The sequence below is a fragment of the Mercenaria mercenaria genome, chromosome 4 (genome assembly GCF_021730395.1).
Source record: "Mercenaria mercenaria strain notata chromosome 4, MADL_Memer_1, whole genome shotgun sequence".
In the NCBI taxonomy this organism is placed as follows: domain Eukaryota; kingdom Metazoa; phylum Mollusca; class Bivalvia; order Venerida; family Veneridae; genus Mercenaria; species Mercenaria mercenaria.
In genome coordinates this window covers 73124392-73139355 of record NC_069364.1, presented here as the reverse complement: position 1 = coordinate 73139355, position 14964 = coordinate 73124392, and the positions used below count along the sequence as shown (strand labels likewise).

Below are 14964 nucleotides of genomic sequence, written 5' to 3'. Positions count from 1 at the left end.
AAAATCTCTTAGCACTTGTACTACACTCTAATATATAGGTTTAGTCATGGCAATATCCACTTATAGCAGGTCTTTGCCATTTAATATTCTTAAATAAATGCACAGTGTTTGATGTTGTAATGCAGGATGAGATAGAAGTAGTGAAGGAAAGTCAGGAGAAGCTACAATCCACAATCAACAAGATGCGTTATAACAACAAGGAAATGAAGGCCCAATTAAACAACCTTGAGGGAATGATGAAAGCGCTCATGACAGCACAGGGAGTTAGTTGGCAGGATGAAGACTTTCAGGAAGTGGATGAAATCAGTCCAATGGGAGTTTACTCATAGACTGGTTCTGTCCTTCCTGGACAATCTGTATAGACTTGTTCTACTCTGAAGGATGTTCCTCAGACTGGTTTATTTTCTTTTGAGCATCCAGTATGGCCTTGTTTCATTCTTCATTTAAATGTATGCTTTATAGTTGGTTGTTTTGTCTAAGAAAAAGTTGTTCTGAGTTATGTAAACTTACAGAATTTTAAAAGATAGTTAGTTAGATAGTTCAATCATTTGTGTATTATAAACATATAATAAGGATTTTAGAAAGAGCCGAAATATATTTACATTTGTTTACATGTGTGTTATTTTCATCAACCTTGAAACAGATTTTTTTCAGTTGATGCTGTTGTCTTTCTTTAATGTTTTATTTATATTCCTAGCAATGTACAGAATATCATTGATGAATGAAAACACACACAATATGTGATTGCAAACATATTTAAGAGTGTGGCATTATCTACTTTTGTAGGCACGAAATTTGTTAGTTTAGGCAAAAACTGGATATGGTTTCATTAATTTCTACTTCTGAACATAAAATTAATGGGAATTTTCTTTGTTCCATGGGATTCAGTTTTGTAGACAAACTAAACCATGACTTGCATGAAAATTTGTCCCCCACAAATAGTAATGACTTCATGATAGATGTTCTGTCAAGTGTTTATTGCTATTTATTATATGATTATAGGGACATGGTATTGTTCCATCAAGCTATTGATATTTATGACTGATAGATCTCTTTTAACACTAGCTATACAGATGTAATCTTAGTTTAAGGACTGTATATAGGGTACCTACGTAAGGACTGTACATAGGGTATCTCTAGTGTTAACGTCTTATCTCAAATTCTTATTTAAAAGCTTTGTTCACATTGTTTTAAGAATTATTGACTATTTTATAAATTATTGACTATAGATATTTTTGGACATATTGTTGGCTAATAGTCACACCGATTTCAAAATTTGGAAATCACAAAGCTCAAAAACATTTATAAAAACAGAACCATTGTGAATATTCCACAAGCTACAATAGTTAGGTTATTTAGTAATGTACATTTATATAGTAAGTGCTTTTTGATGCCATTTTACTTAAGAATTGATATATTACTGGTACTGATGATAAACCCGGACAGATGATAAAGTCGACCACCTTGGAAATATTTGATTGCAATCGGTTATTTAAAAAATTGAACACACTATCTAATAGTTTCCATTTACAACACCAACTGGTGTAAATAAAAACAAAATTGGTAAATATTCTGTATAATAAATGACTTACATTTATCTGTATAAAAAATATTTATCCAAAATTACTGGGGAAGAGGGTGTTTTTTTGCGCATGCTCACTGTCGCCACATGAAGGCCTGACATTGGGTAACTTTTCATTACTTGATCATGAATGACTGTTGCAGCTTTTTGGGGAAAGTTTCAATATAATACTACAAAGAAAATTTTGTAAACGACAAAGTGTTCGAATTTATCATCAGTCAACCTGCTTACAGTCCCCATTTTACTAACCCCTTTCAGGGCCTCACTTCGTGTGAGTTTGCAAACTAAATATAAATTTGAATTATGCAAAGTTTTCAGCAAATGTTAAGCTTTATTTTGATACCAACCATTGATTACAAATTGCAGAAATAAAAAAGTTACAGATAAAAAACCTCATTTTCTGTTCGGGTTTATCATCAGTACCAGTACAGTGATTCAAGAAGTTTGTTATAAACAATGTTGTCTTACTTTTGTCAGTGGTACAAAATGAAATCATACCGGTAATTCTAGGTAAAAATCCAGAAGTAAAAAGTGAGGCATAATATTTTTTATTGTTTGATATTTTGCAATACTAACAGTATATAAGGGTAATGTTGTTTCCAAGATTGTTTATATGTTTCTCAAGTATTTTGCCGAAGTCTGCATTGTGTTGAGAGAAGTTATGCAAGTTCTCTTGTTCAGAAGGATACAAGGTAGTAACACAGTCATTTCTAGACTGTGCAGACCAGGCTCCGAGGTTTTAAAACTGAGCTTGAAAACCAGTCTTAAATGCAGTCGTGCTTTTGGCCAGTTTTAAAACAGAGCTCAGAATCCACCAATCAGATTCTGGAGTTTTGAAACTGGTCTCCAAATTAGTAGCCCGGTGTAACTGACTAGTTAGTTCTTTCCCCCCCTAGTCAATTTTTTCCCCCCAATCGCAACTGGTTGCTCTTGATCATTCTGATGGGGGGAAAAAACTAACTAGTCAATTCTTTCCCCCCTCATCAATTTTCCTGGCTAGTCAATTATTTCCCCTGTCAGTGAATTGGAACTGGTTATTCTTGGTTATTCTTAACTAGCCTGTTTTTCATTTCCAATAGTCGGTTTTCATTTAAATTTCATATAAAATAAGAAATATGTTTCATATTTTGTGTAACCTAAAGAAATGTTTTTAAAAGAACTTATTTTAATTTCTGTTGTATTTTTTTATTTGCCTTTTTCCTGTAAGGTAAGGAAATTACTGCTGGTCAGTTCTTTTCCCACGTAGCCAGTACTTGACCAGTAAGGCGTGGGAAATAAATTGACCAGTCAGTTCTTTTCCCTTTAGCCTGTACTTGCTCTGTTAGGTGGGGGAAGAAATTGACCAGTCAGTTCTTTCCCCACTAACCAGTATTTGACCTGTCAGGTGGGGAAATGAAATTGACCAGTCAGTTCTTTCCCCCCTAGCCAGTACTTGCTTTGTCAGGTGGGGGAAGAAATTGACCGGTCAGTTCTTTCCCCCCCTAGCCAGTATTTGCTCTGTTAAGTGGGAAGAAATTGACCGGTCAGTTCTTTCCCCCCTATCATATACTTGACCCGTCAGGTGGGGGAAGAAATTTACTGGTCAGTTCTTTCCCCTCTAGTCAGTACTTGCTAGAAAGAACTGACTGATTCTTCCCCCTCTAGCCAGTACTTGCTCTGTTAGGTGGGCGAAGAAAATGTCTGGTCAGTTCTTTCCCATCTAGCCAGTACTTGACTTGTCAGGTGGGGAGAAGAAATTGACCGGTCAGTTCTTTTCCCCGCTAGCCAGTACTTGCTTTGTTTGGTGGGAGAAGAAATTGACTGGTCAGTTCTTTCCCCCCAGCAAGTACTTGACCTGTCAGGGGGAGATGAAATTAACCAGTCAGTTCTTTCCCCCCTAGCTAGTACTTGACCTGTCGGGTCGGGAGAAGAAATTGACTGGTCAGTTCTTTTCCCCTTAGCCAGATGTTGACCTGTCAGGTGGGGAGAAGAAATTGACCAGTCAGTTCTTTCCCCCCTAGCCAGTGCATGACCTGTCAGGTAGGGGAAGAAATTGATTAGTCAGTTCTTTCCCCCCAAGCAAGATGTTGACTTGTCAGGTGGGGGAAGAAATTGACCGGTCAGTTCTTTCCCCCCTAGCCAGAACTTGACCTTTCAGGTGGGAAGAAGAAATTGACCGGTCAGTTCTTTCCCCCCTATCATATGCTTGACCTGTCAGGTGGGGGAAGAAATTTACTGGTCAGTTCTTTCCCCTCTAGGCAGTACTTGCTAGAAAGAACTGACCAGTCAATTTCTTCCCCCTCTAGCCAGTACTTGCTCTGTTAGGTGGGTGAAGAAAATGTCTTATCAGTTCTTTCCCCCTAGCCAGTGCTTGACCTGTCAGTTGGGGGAATAAATTGACTGGTCAGTTCTTTCCCCTCCAAAGCCAGTACTTGGTCTGTTAGATGGGGGAAAGAACTGACCGGTCAATTTCTTCCCCCACCTAACAGAGAAAGTGATAGCTAGGGGGAGAAAGAACTGACTGGTCAATTTCTTTCCCACCTAACAGAGCAAGTACTGGCTAGGGGGGAAAGAACTGACTAGTCAATTTCATTTCGCCTCTTGACAGGTCAAGTGCTGGCTAGGGGAAAAAGATCTGACTGGTCAATTTCATTTCCCGACCTGACAGGTCAAGTATATGTTAGGGGGAAAAGAACTGACCAGTCAATTTCTTCCCCCACCTGATGTGTCAAGTATATGTTAGGGGGAAAGAACTGACTGGTCAATTTCTTCCCCCACCTGACAGGTCAAGTACTGGCTTGGGGGGAAAGAACTGACTAGTCAATTTCTTCTCCCCACCTGACAGGTCAAGTACTGGCTGGGGGGGGGGGGGAAAGAACTGACCAGTAAATTTCTTCCCCCACCTGATAGGTCAAGTATATACTAGGGGGAAAGAACTGACTGGTCAATTTCTTCCCCCACCTGATAGATCAAGTATATGCAAGGGGGGAAAGAACTGACTGGTCAATTTCCTCTCCCCACCCAACAGGTCAAGTACTGGCTAGGGGGGAAAGAACTGACCAGTCAATTTCTTCTCCCCACACCACAGGTCAAGTACTAACTATATATAGGGGGAAAGAACTGACTAGTCAATTTCTTCTCCCACCTATATGCTAGGGGGGAAAGAACTGACTGATCAATTTCTTCCCCCACCCGATAGGTGAAATATACGCTAGGGGGGGAAATAAGTGACTGGTCAATTTTTTCCCTCACCTGATAGGTCAAGCATATGCAGGGGGGAAAGAACTGACCAGTCAATTTCTTCCCCGCACCTGACAGATATTAAATAGTAATGGCAATCAAACAGAAGTTAAAAAATTTGATTTGACAAAAAAAAACATTGATTAAAGTTACAAAAAAGAAACATACAGGTTTATTCAAATGAAAAACAATACCTGTTTCATCTGAAATTTAAATGGAAAATGAATAGACACTTGTATCCCAAATAACAATACCGAAAGAATCCAGTACTTGAAGGGAAAACTAGGGGGAAAGAACTGACTAACTAGTCAGTTTCTTTCCCTATCAGAAAACTTATTCCAAGGGGGGAAAAAACTGACTAGGGGGGGAAGAAACTGACTAGTCAGTTTTTTCCCTGGGGGAAAGAATTGACTAGTCAGTTTTTTCCCCGGGGAAAGAACTGACTGGGGGAAAAACTGGGCTGTTACACCGGTCTTTTTATTGGAATCAAAATAATTTCGAATTGTTATTTTTAAAGCAAAACTCCATAATTAACATGTTTTAATCTCTCATGTAAAGTATTGTTATCTGCAAAAAAAAAGCCGTTGTTTGTAGAGAATTTATGTTTTTCAACAGACAAATGATGGACAGACTTTATTATTACTATCATGTATCTTTATCATACAATAGAATATGCATTTTCTGTTCATAACATACTGCATGTATATACATCAACAAATCAGTATATTATTTGGTGATGATTATATTTTCCATATTAATAATAGTTTGCAGAATCAAAAAAAAAAATTGAAACTTGACAGAATAGATATAAAGCTATGGATCAGATCAGTTTTCTGTGTTGAAAGGGTAACATTCATAGCTAAGTCTATACCAGACTGGATCTATGTTTGGCATCATTTGGCTGGTTAGGTTTTCAGCTTTCTGATAAATAAAAAATTGTGTTAGTTAAAGAGAGCAGTGATGACTTATAAAACTTAATTACAATGGCTATTTCTATTTATTATGAATCACTTCATTAGTTTTAAGTTTGATTTCAACTTAATAAATACTTACAGTGTGAAACTGCTTCAGTGGTCACCTGTACTAAGCAGCAACTTGCCTTACACAGTCAGTCAGCTGACTTTCTTTATCTACATTTTGTTTTAATCTCTATCCATTTTAAGCAGCCACCTTCCTTAACCAGTCACATTTTGTCACACGCTTGGCTGGCTGACAAATGTTTGACTGTTAAAATTACCTAAGATACAAAATAGTGCCAAACTCGTGTATTTTTCATAGATTTAGAAGTTACCAGGAAGTAATGATAATTTTTGCTTTTTAATCAACAGTTTTTTCATGCCTGGTACTAAGGTAGGTTTTAAAAAAAACGATGGTGATGCTGAACATAGATTCAGTTTGGTTTGCCCTAAGGTATTTATATATAGAACAATGATAATGACCTGAGATAAAGTGAGGTATTAAACAAGTACTTGTGCCTTTTCATGTATCTGCTGATAATGCTCAGTTGTTTTATTGTATCATTTCTACTTGGGTAATATTACTTTATTAATCAGAGATTTACACTTAATTGTTAGTCTATTTTACACTGTAGTTCATATCTTCCGTTGCATAGATTTAGTTTATGCTAGTTTACTATGTCTTGGGATTGAAATCCGTTTAAAAGTTATCAGCTGTATCTTGTATTGTGTTGTGTTGTGTTGTGTTGTGTCTTCTGTCGAATGGGAGATTTTACATTGGTTGGTACTTTACCTCAGTTTTTCCTGTCATTTCTAAATTGAGAAATACAAGGCTTTAAATAGAATTATGAAAGATAGAATATACTGTTGATTTCCTTAATTTGATTAATAGATTTTTGTACTTGCAGGTTAATATGTATCACATGGTTAATCAACTCCATTTTGAAGAGGGGAAGTTATAGAAATGTTTGTAAATGATCGTGTAAATGTATTGAACAGCTGTTTGAAATCCAGCATTATCGGCACTTCCGTTATGGAGGTTCGGTTGTTGTTATAATATTGGGACATAGTTACTTAATGTTATGTGTACAGAATATATTTATACCTTGTAAATTATAAAAAAATAGTTTGTTAGAAGTATGAATCTACTATGAATATGTTTCTTTTCATGCTTTAATGATGTACAGTCAAACATGTGTTAAAGACCACCTGTGAACAGGAACCTCCTGTGTTAAAGTCCACTATTTTCATTTCCACATTTAAACAATGTTGCAGTGTATTATAACCTGTGAGTAATTACCAACTTTAAATAAAGACTACTTGTTGAGTCTCACAAGCATGGTCTCTTTATACAGGTATGACTGTACATCAGAAATCTTTTTGAGCTGAATAGCTATAGTAAATTAATATAATGTGTTTAACTGTTTGTGAAGTCTTTAAAAATGTTCTTAGAAGTTCTGAGAATGAAGTGCTAAATCACAAAATATATTGTTACAAATACATAAAATCATTTACCTGTATGTTAACATTTGTTACTTTATATATGAGTTAAATTTTGTGCTGTCCTAATCTAACCAATAGTGACAATCTGCAACCACTTCTCAGCCAAACAGTTGATTAATAAGGAAAATCTATACATATTTGCACAGTTTCTATAATGCTTTATGTTTGTAGTACATTTGAGCCATGCCATGAGAAAACCAACATAGTGGGTGTGCGACCAGCATGGATCCAGACCAGCCTGCGCATCCGCGCAATCTGGTCAGGATCCATGCTGTTCGCTAACAGTTTCTCCAATTCCAATAGGCTTTTAAAGGGAACAGCATGGAGCCTGACCAGACTGCGCAGATGCGCAGGCTGGTCTGGATCCATGCTGGTCGCACACCCACTATGTTGGTTTTCCCATGGCACGGCTCATATTTTATATATGTAGGGTCAGTTAAAATGCATTGATTGAAGAATTTCAATGTCAAAAAGATTTTCCCTATTGAAAAAAAATAGGTTTAGTATGGCTTTGAGCTTCATTTTTTGAAAGAAATTGGTTTTTATTACACTAGAAGATTTTGTATGAATATATATGTATCCATGTTTTTTTATGGATTTAGATATTATATATGTAAGTAATGTATACATGTAGATAAGCAGAGTATATTTCTGTGATAATATAGTAGTTATGCATTAGTGTATTTACTATATGTTTACAAGATCTGATTTTTGTACTGCAGTCCTGCCTGTCTTAAGCAGTTGTTAAAAAGAGCAAGTAAAATGGCTTCATTTTGCAGGTGGCTGCTTACTGGAAGTAAATTTATGTAGACTATGTGTAAACTTAACTTTTAAAGTTAAGTATCAAGGGTGTTTGTATATATCTTTTTCTTTCTGCCTTAATTTATTTGGTCATTTATTATTAAAGAAGAATTTTTTTCATGGGCATTTCAACTGTAAGAAAATACTCTAAACAGGTATTCACAATTTACAGGTATAAACAAGTTCAGTGGTATTAAAGCTAATCAGCAAAACATTTTTAATCAAGACAGTAAGTTCTTGATATGGTTGCGTATTTTTGTGAAATTCTTGTTATCTCGAATCTTTTAATTAGGTCCACATGATGGAAAGTTGTTAAAAGTTAAATAATGTGTATGAGTATACCTGTGAGCAAGAAACCAATTTACGCAATCAATGCTGGGCACCAGAGTAGTTTAAATGAAAAATGGAAAATTTCTAGAAACATTGTGGGAGGGGGTGGGGGGTGAGGAGGGGGGCGCAAGGTGGGGACCCATTATACAACTTACAAGTATGAAGCATTGCTCATCTGGGGATTTTTTGTACCCCCCGACAACAAAGTTGTAAGGGGGGTATACTGGTTTCAGGTTGTCTGTCTGTCCGTCTGTCCGTAGAGGCAATCTTGTGCGCACCATCTCTCCTTATCCCCTTGACACAATTTAATGAAACTTCACACAAGTGATCAGTACCAACAGTAGTTGTGCATGGGGCATGTTAGGTTCTTTTAGAAAAAAAATTTGCAGAGTTATGGGACTTTGTTTTTTTGTTACTATACTATATACATAGACACAGTATTGTGCGCACCATCTCTCTTCATCCCCTTGACACAATTTAATGAAACTTCACACAAGTGATCAGTACCAACAGTAGTTGTGCTAGGGCATGTTAGGTTCTTTTAGGGAAAAAATATGCAGAGTAATGGGACTTTTTTTTTATGCCCCCGAAGGGAGGCATATAGATTTTGAACCGTCTGTCGGTCCGTCAGTCTGTCTGCATTTTTCGTGTCCGGTCCATATCTTTGTCATCGATGGATGGATTTTCAAATAACTTGGCATGAATGTGTACCACAGTAAGACGACGTGCCGCGCGCAAGACCCAGGTCCGTAGCTCAAAGGTCAAGGTCACACTTAGACGTTAAAGGATAGTGCATTGATGGGCGTGTCCGGTCCATATCTTTGTCATCGATGGATAGATTTTCAAATAACTTGGCATGAATGTGTACCACAGTAAGACGACGTGTCGCGTGCAAGACCCAGGTCCGTAGCTCAAAGGTCAAGGTCACACTTAGACGTTAAAGGATAGTGCATTGATGGGCGTGTCCGGTCCCTATCTTTGTCATAGATGGATGGATTTTCAAATAACTTGGCATGAATATGTACCACAGTAAGAGGACGTGTCGCGCGCAAGACCCAGGTCCGTAGCTCAAAGGTCAAGGTCACACTTAGACGTTAAAAGTCATTTTTCATGATAGTGCATTGATGGGCGTGTCCGGTCCATATCTTTGTCATTCATGCATGGATTTTAAAATAACTACGCATGAATGTGTGGCACAGTAAGACGACGTGTCGTGCGCAAGACCCAGGTCCGTAGGTCAAAGGTCTTAAACTCTAACATCGGCCATAACTATTCATTCAAAGTGCCATCGGGGGCATGTGTCATCCTATGGAGACAGCTCTTGTTTGTTACTATACTATATACATAGACACAATCTTGTGAGTACCCTCTCTCCTCATCCCCTTGACACAGTTTAATGAAACTTCACACAAGTGATCAGTAACAACAGTAGTTGTGCATGGGGCATGTAAGGTTCTTTCAGCGACAAAAATTGCAGAGTTATGGGACTTTGTTTCTTGTTAACATACTATGTACATACAGTCTGCATATGCAATCTTGTGCATGCCTAATCTACCAAACCCTTGCACACAATTTAATGAAACTTCACACAAGTGATCAGTACCAAGCCTTGTTGTGCATGGTGCATGTTACATTCTTTTAGATAAATATTCTGCATAGTTATGGGACTTTGTTTTTTGTTACTATACTGTATACATACAGTCTATATACATACAGTCCACATAATTATGCAATCTTGTGTGCATCAAATTGCAATGTACTGTGTCAGTGCATGCGGGGGGGGGGGGGGGTACATTCATCACCTTTAGTGATAGCTCTAGTTACACTTGACACAAATAAAGAAAAATTATCTCAGACTTTGTTAACTTTCAAGTTACTTACAAATGGCCTTGCATTAATCTGTAGGATTCTTTCTTTTTTATTCCTCTTGTTATATATTTTAACTCGCTCAATCCATTGTGTATTATCATTACTCATAACTTTATTTTTGTGATTAGATTTATAGATATATTCATTTATTTTAAAGTGCTATATCTATGTACTGTTGTTCCATCTTCCTGTAGATGCTACCGTTATGAATTATTATACATTTAGATTTTATTTCCTGTAAGAAATTCAGCATCTTAGCTCACTGACATATTATACAACTTGGTTTGTTTCAGTATAATTGGGAGGATTAAACAGAATTTGAATATGACGTTAAGAAATACATTGGGTTTGAAAAGTTCTTTTAAATGTTTGTGAAACCAAATGTTACAAAACTTGACAGTGATATTGGTACATGAAAAAAGTGTTCACCAAAGCTCGTTGTTACAAAATTAAATTTTTAACTAATTCAGAGAGGAGGTTATTTTACCATAAAAATGTCAACAGGTTGTTTTATTCCCAAACTAAATTGTAAGTAAAATGTTGCTTCACGTTTATTTGGTTGTGTAAACCATTCAGGATTTTAATAATAGTGCCTAGATCACTTGGAAAATGGCATATGTTACATCAAGGGATTATTACATTTTCCATGGTTACAACATTACCTTCAGTACATTGGTATGTCCTTATTGTTATTCTTCTGTTGTTTATTTTGTCCCTTGATATACTTCCACTAAGACCAGTCCACCCTTCGCTGGAAACCTTGTTGACCAATAACTTGGCAGTTGACTGTCATATTAAACAGGTCACAGAAATGAAACGAAGTGTCTACCTCATCAATTTTTGATATTCTGTTTCATAAGTGATTCTATGGGTTTGGTATTCCTTTCATGTGAATCTGCTTGTTTTATCATAAAATACTGTGCATTATAAACAATACGAAGAAAAACGGGTGTTCTAATACTACAGTTGAACTTCGTTAACTTGAACTCAGTGTGACCAGCAAAATTTGTACGAGTGTTCGTTGTTTGAGTTATGGAACAAAATTCATCATACAGGGATTTTTACGGGACCTGACGACGAGTGTGAGAAGGGTGATTTACGAATTATCTGAGTTCGAGATAATGAAGTTTGACTGTATATGGTACACATATTGAATCAAGTTGCACAGTCCACTAAATATTCTTCTTTGAATGACATTTGATTCTTCTTTTTGTCTTTTACATAAGTGTCTACAACAAGAAATAAAATGTGTGTTTGAATCATTACAGTAACAGCAGGACCAGCCAAATATATCGAATTTGTTACTTTATTATACAAGGTTTCAGCACCAATATAAAATCTTACTTTTGTGACTTTTCACAGCCCTTTCTTTTGTATTTTGTATATTTATATATTTTATATAGACAGTTATATTAACATTGGTATATTTGATATGTAAGTAAAGCTTTCATGTCTTAGTACTTGAATAAACTAAAAATATACATATATGTTGTTGTGGTTTTGAAATCATTTAACTGTATAGGTATTAATGTTAAATACCAGTAATAGTAAATTGATCTATTGGTCTTAACTGAATACAGATAAGCATAGTCTTATTGAGAATATAGTGATGAATTTTGTTCTTTTCCTGTCTGGAGAAGATTTCAAGTACAAACCTATATCATGTTTGTTGGCTTAGTCATAGTGTTCAGAAAGAATCGAAGAAAGGGTGTTAAAAATTTCTTGCTTAACGTGGGTATTCGGCGAAAGTCCCCACCTGGAATGGATGGAACAACTTATTTCCAACCGAGCCCACGGCAGGTGTCATACTTACCACTCAGCATCAGGTCTAGGCCGATACTGCTGAAAACAGTACCAGTTTAAGTAAATCACCAAGCACTGAACACCAGCCGGGAATTCAACCCGGACCGCTGGCGTTGTAGTCCAACCTGCTAAACACTGCGCCACTGACCCTGTTAAAAAGAATGTCAAAGTAAAGAGAATCAATATATATGTTACAGTTTTCAGTACATCTGTTTTTATTCAGACTGTGGCAAAATATTTAATTCTTCATTTGCAAATCAGCCCTGTAACGTTAAAGATCAAGTAAAAAAAAAATATTAAAGGCACTGACCTCCAGATTTTGGCTAAAAATGATCTTTCTTTAAAATTGGAGTTTGGTCATATTATGAACGTTAGAAGATGAGTTTTTGTTTTTAAACTATCTAAAAAATGCTAAATCGCGAAAAAAAAGCATGCCAGAGTTGGTAAAAAACCCCTGACCTCTGCTACAACAATATTCCTGCGTCCACGGAGGAATACATACTTCATGGTCATTAAATTTAAACTTTTATAATTAAGACAGATCAGGAATAATGTATTACAATATCTATTTATGTTCCTGGACAGATTAACACTGGTCACCATAATAACCCAGTTAGAAACGCTTTTCATTTTTGAATGGAAAAAGTACTAAAAAACAACGAACTCTCATGTTTTGCCATAACTTATAATCTGTCGGTAACTAAGTGTCAAAACCAGGAACCCTTCTAAAGAAAAGTAGCAATATTTTTCTTTTTCTTTTCTTTTTTGTTGTCATACGATCTGGAGGTCAGTGCCAAAAAGTCCAGAAAGGTCAATCTAAAAACAAGATAAAATGGTATAAAGTTGAACAGGTTTTCATTTGGTTCTTTTTTTACCATAAAAAGTTAAATGAAAACTTCTTGTATGGCTACAGATTAATGTTTCTTCCCTTTGCCTGTCCCTCATTATAAGATTAACTATTAAACTGAATAATAAAATGTCATTAATTTAGTGATCATACGGTATGTGACTTCATCTTTCCTTACCCATAAACACTTGTGTTCATCTAAAACTGTTGACATTGGGTAAAAAAAATCTGAAGACTAGATTTTGATACAGTAACTAAAGGTAATAGTCTGAAACTCAGAATCTAGTGTCTTGTAATCCTGTGAGATGGTTGGGAGGAAATATTTTATAGCTCTTTGGCTTAGAGCATAAAATGCTTGTTCAAAGTAAATATTTTCTGAGACCATAAATGCCTGCAGGAAAAAAATCAGTTGTTGAAGAAGTAACTAAGAGTGATTCAATTTTTTTAATGAATTATGTGCAGAAACTTATTGATACAGAATACAAATCTTAATTATCTAATGGTTGTATTATATAAAAGAGCTAATGTTGCTGTGCATAACTTTCAGAAGCTGAAAATACAGTCGAGACTGTTTTAAGAGACCGACTTTGGGAAGCAGCGAAAAAGGTCACATATGACCGGGAGTCTCTTAAAACAGTCTCACTTAACAGTATGACGCTGGTTTCATATATTTTTCCAATTAAAGTACATGAATATCGGATACTTATATATTGGCCTCTTTTAAGGTAGGAGTGGAAAATGATTAAATACTATTTCTTTAATTGTATATTGATAAAATATAGATTTCAAATAATTTGCATCATTCGTATGATGTTGATAAAACAAATTTAAGCTCATGATCTAGCAAGAAAATAAAGGGTAGCAGTAAAATATAAATGTTCCATTTGAACTATTTACACACTGAGGTTTATGATATTTATATTTTTGTGTACTAATTGTTCATTGACATTTATTCGATTATTGACTGCATCTTTAATCTGTGTTTACTTCGTCATTTCCTGTTAAATACCGCCACATTTTTGTTTCACCAGGAATAAAGTTAATTGCTGCATCGACTCCGAATACTTCAGCGACTTTATACGCTGGTTTTCCCTAATCGAGCAATTCAAGTGCCTTAACACGATGTTCTAATGTCAAAACAGTTCTTTTTTATGTTTTTAAACAAATAAGTTCTCGTCTCAAACAACTTCACGCAAGATAAAGAACGGAAACTCTACTGTGTAAAATCTTGCGAGGGAGCCTGATTTCACAGTCGCTTGTCGCGTAAGGCAGAGGGATGCTTAATTCAGACTCTTTTAAAAGTAAATTGCGTCCGGAGCATAAAATAGGGTCGCATATGACAGGGAGTCGCTAAATTCAGGGGGTCATTAAGGCAGTCTCGACTGTATAGTTAAAGTTACTCGAAATTCTTTTTTTTTTCATTTAGAGATCACTTAATAATAAGATATGTATATTACAATGTATATACATTATGTATATTATTATTAAAAGCTTACCATCAAATTACCAGTTTTCAAACCCTAGGAACTTTGTGGAAATTACTTTTAATTAATTAAATTTACAGGCTATGATGAAACTGTTACCAAGTCAAGTAATGTATTGGACATATAAAATTAATGAATTATTTAATAAAGTAATGCATGGCGACAGATTCAATAACCTGTTTCCAAACCACTTGCAAAAATGCATGATTGAATAGGTTGCAGAGTTTGGAAGGAAAGTTGAAAGAAGTCAGTTTTGGAGTTTGAGTTAGAATTTGGGTTTTGTTTTAGGCACCACAGTCAAAATTAGTCAAAATTGCTATTTTAATATTTTAGGCAAATAATACTTTGGAAACTTTAGAGAATGCTATTATGTACTGAGAATTGATATGAATTGGATTATTGAAGAGATAAATTATATAAAATAGAATAAAAGAATATTAGAACTCTACCACTTGTTTTATAATAGCTAATTTCCCCGAGAAAAATGGAGCCCGGTTATATTTTCTCAAACAAAACAAAATCAAAATGACATTACTACCGGTATTTACAAATCTTGAAGATATTATTTGA

At 35.6% G+C, this 14964-nt stretch overlaps 1 protein-coding gene across 1 annotated transcript in view; it reads left to right on the top strand.

The window, feature by feature from the left end:
* The window catches only part of LOC123552142 (transient receptor potential cation channel subfamily A member 1 homolog), a 51088-nt gene extending 39343 nt beyond the window's left edge, over nucleotides 1–11745 (top strand). The window contains exons 26-27 of the mRNA XM_053541682.1: nucleotides 126–1423; nucleotides 2014–11745. Of these exons, the coding sequence (XP_053397657.1) occupies nucleotides 126–329 (204 nt within the window). The 3' untranslated portion in view covers nucleotides 330–1423; nucleotides 2014–11745. The remainder of the gene's footprint in view (nucleotides 1–125; nucleotides 1424–2013) is intronic.
* The last annotated feature ends 3219 nt before the right edge of the window (nucleotides 11746–14964 follow it).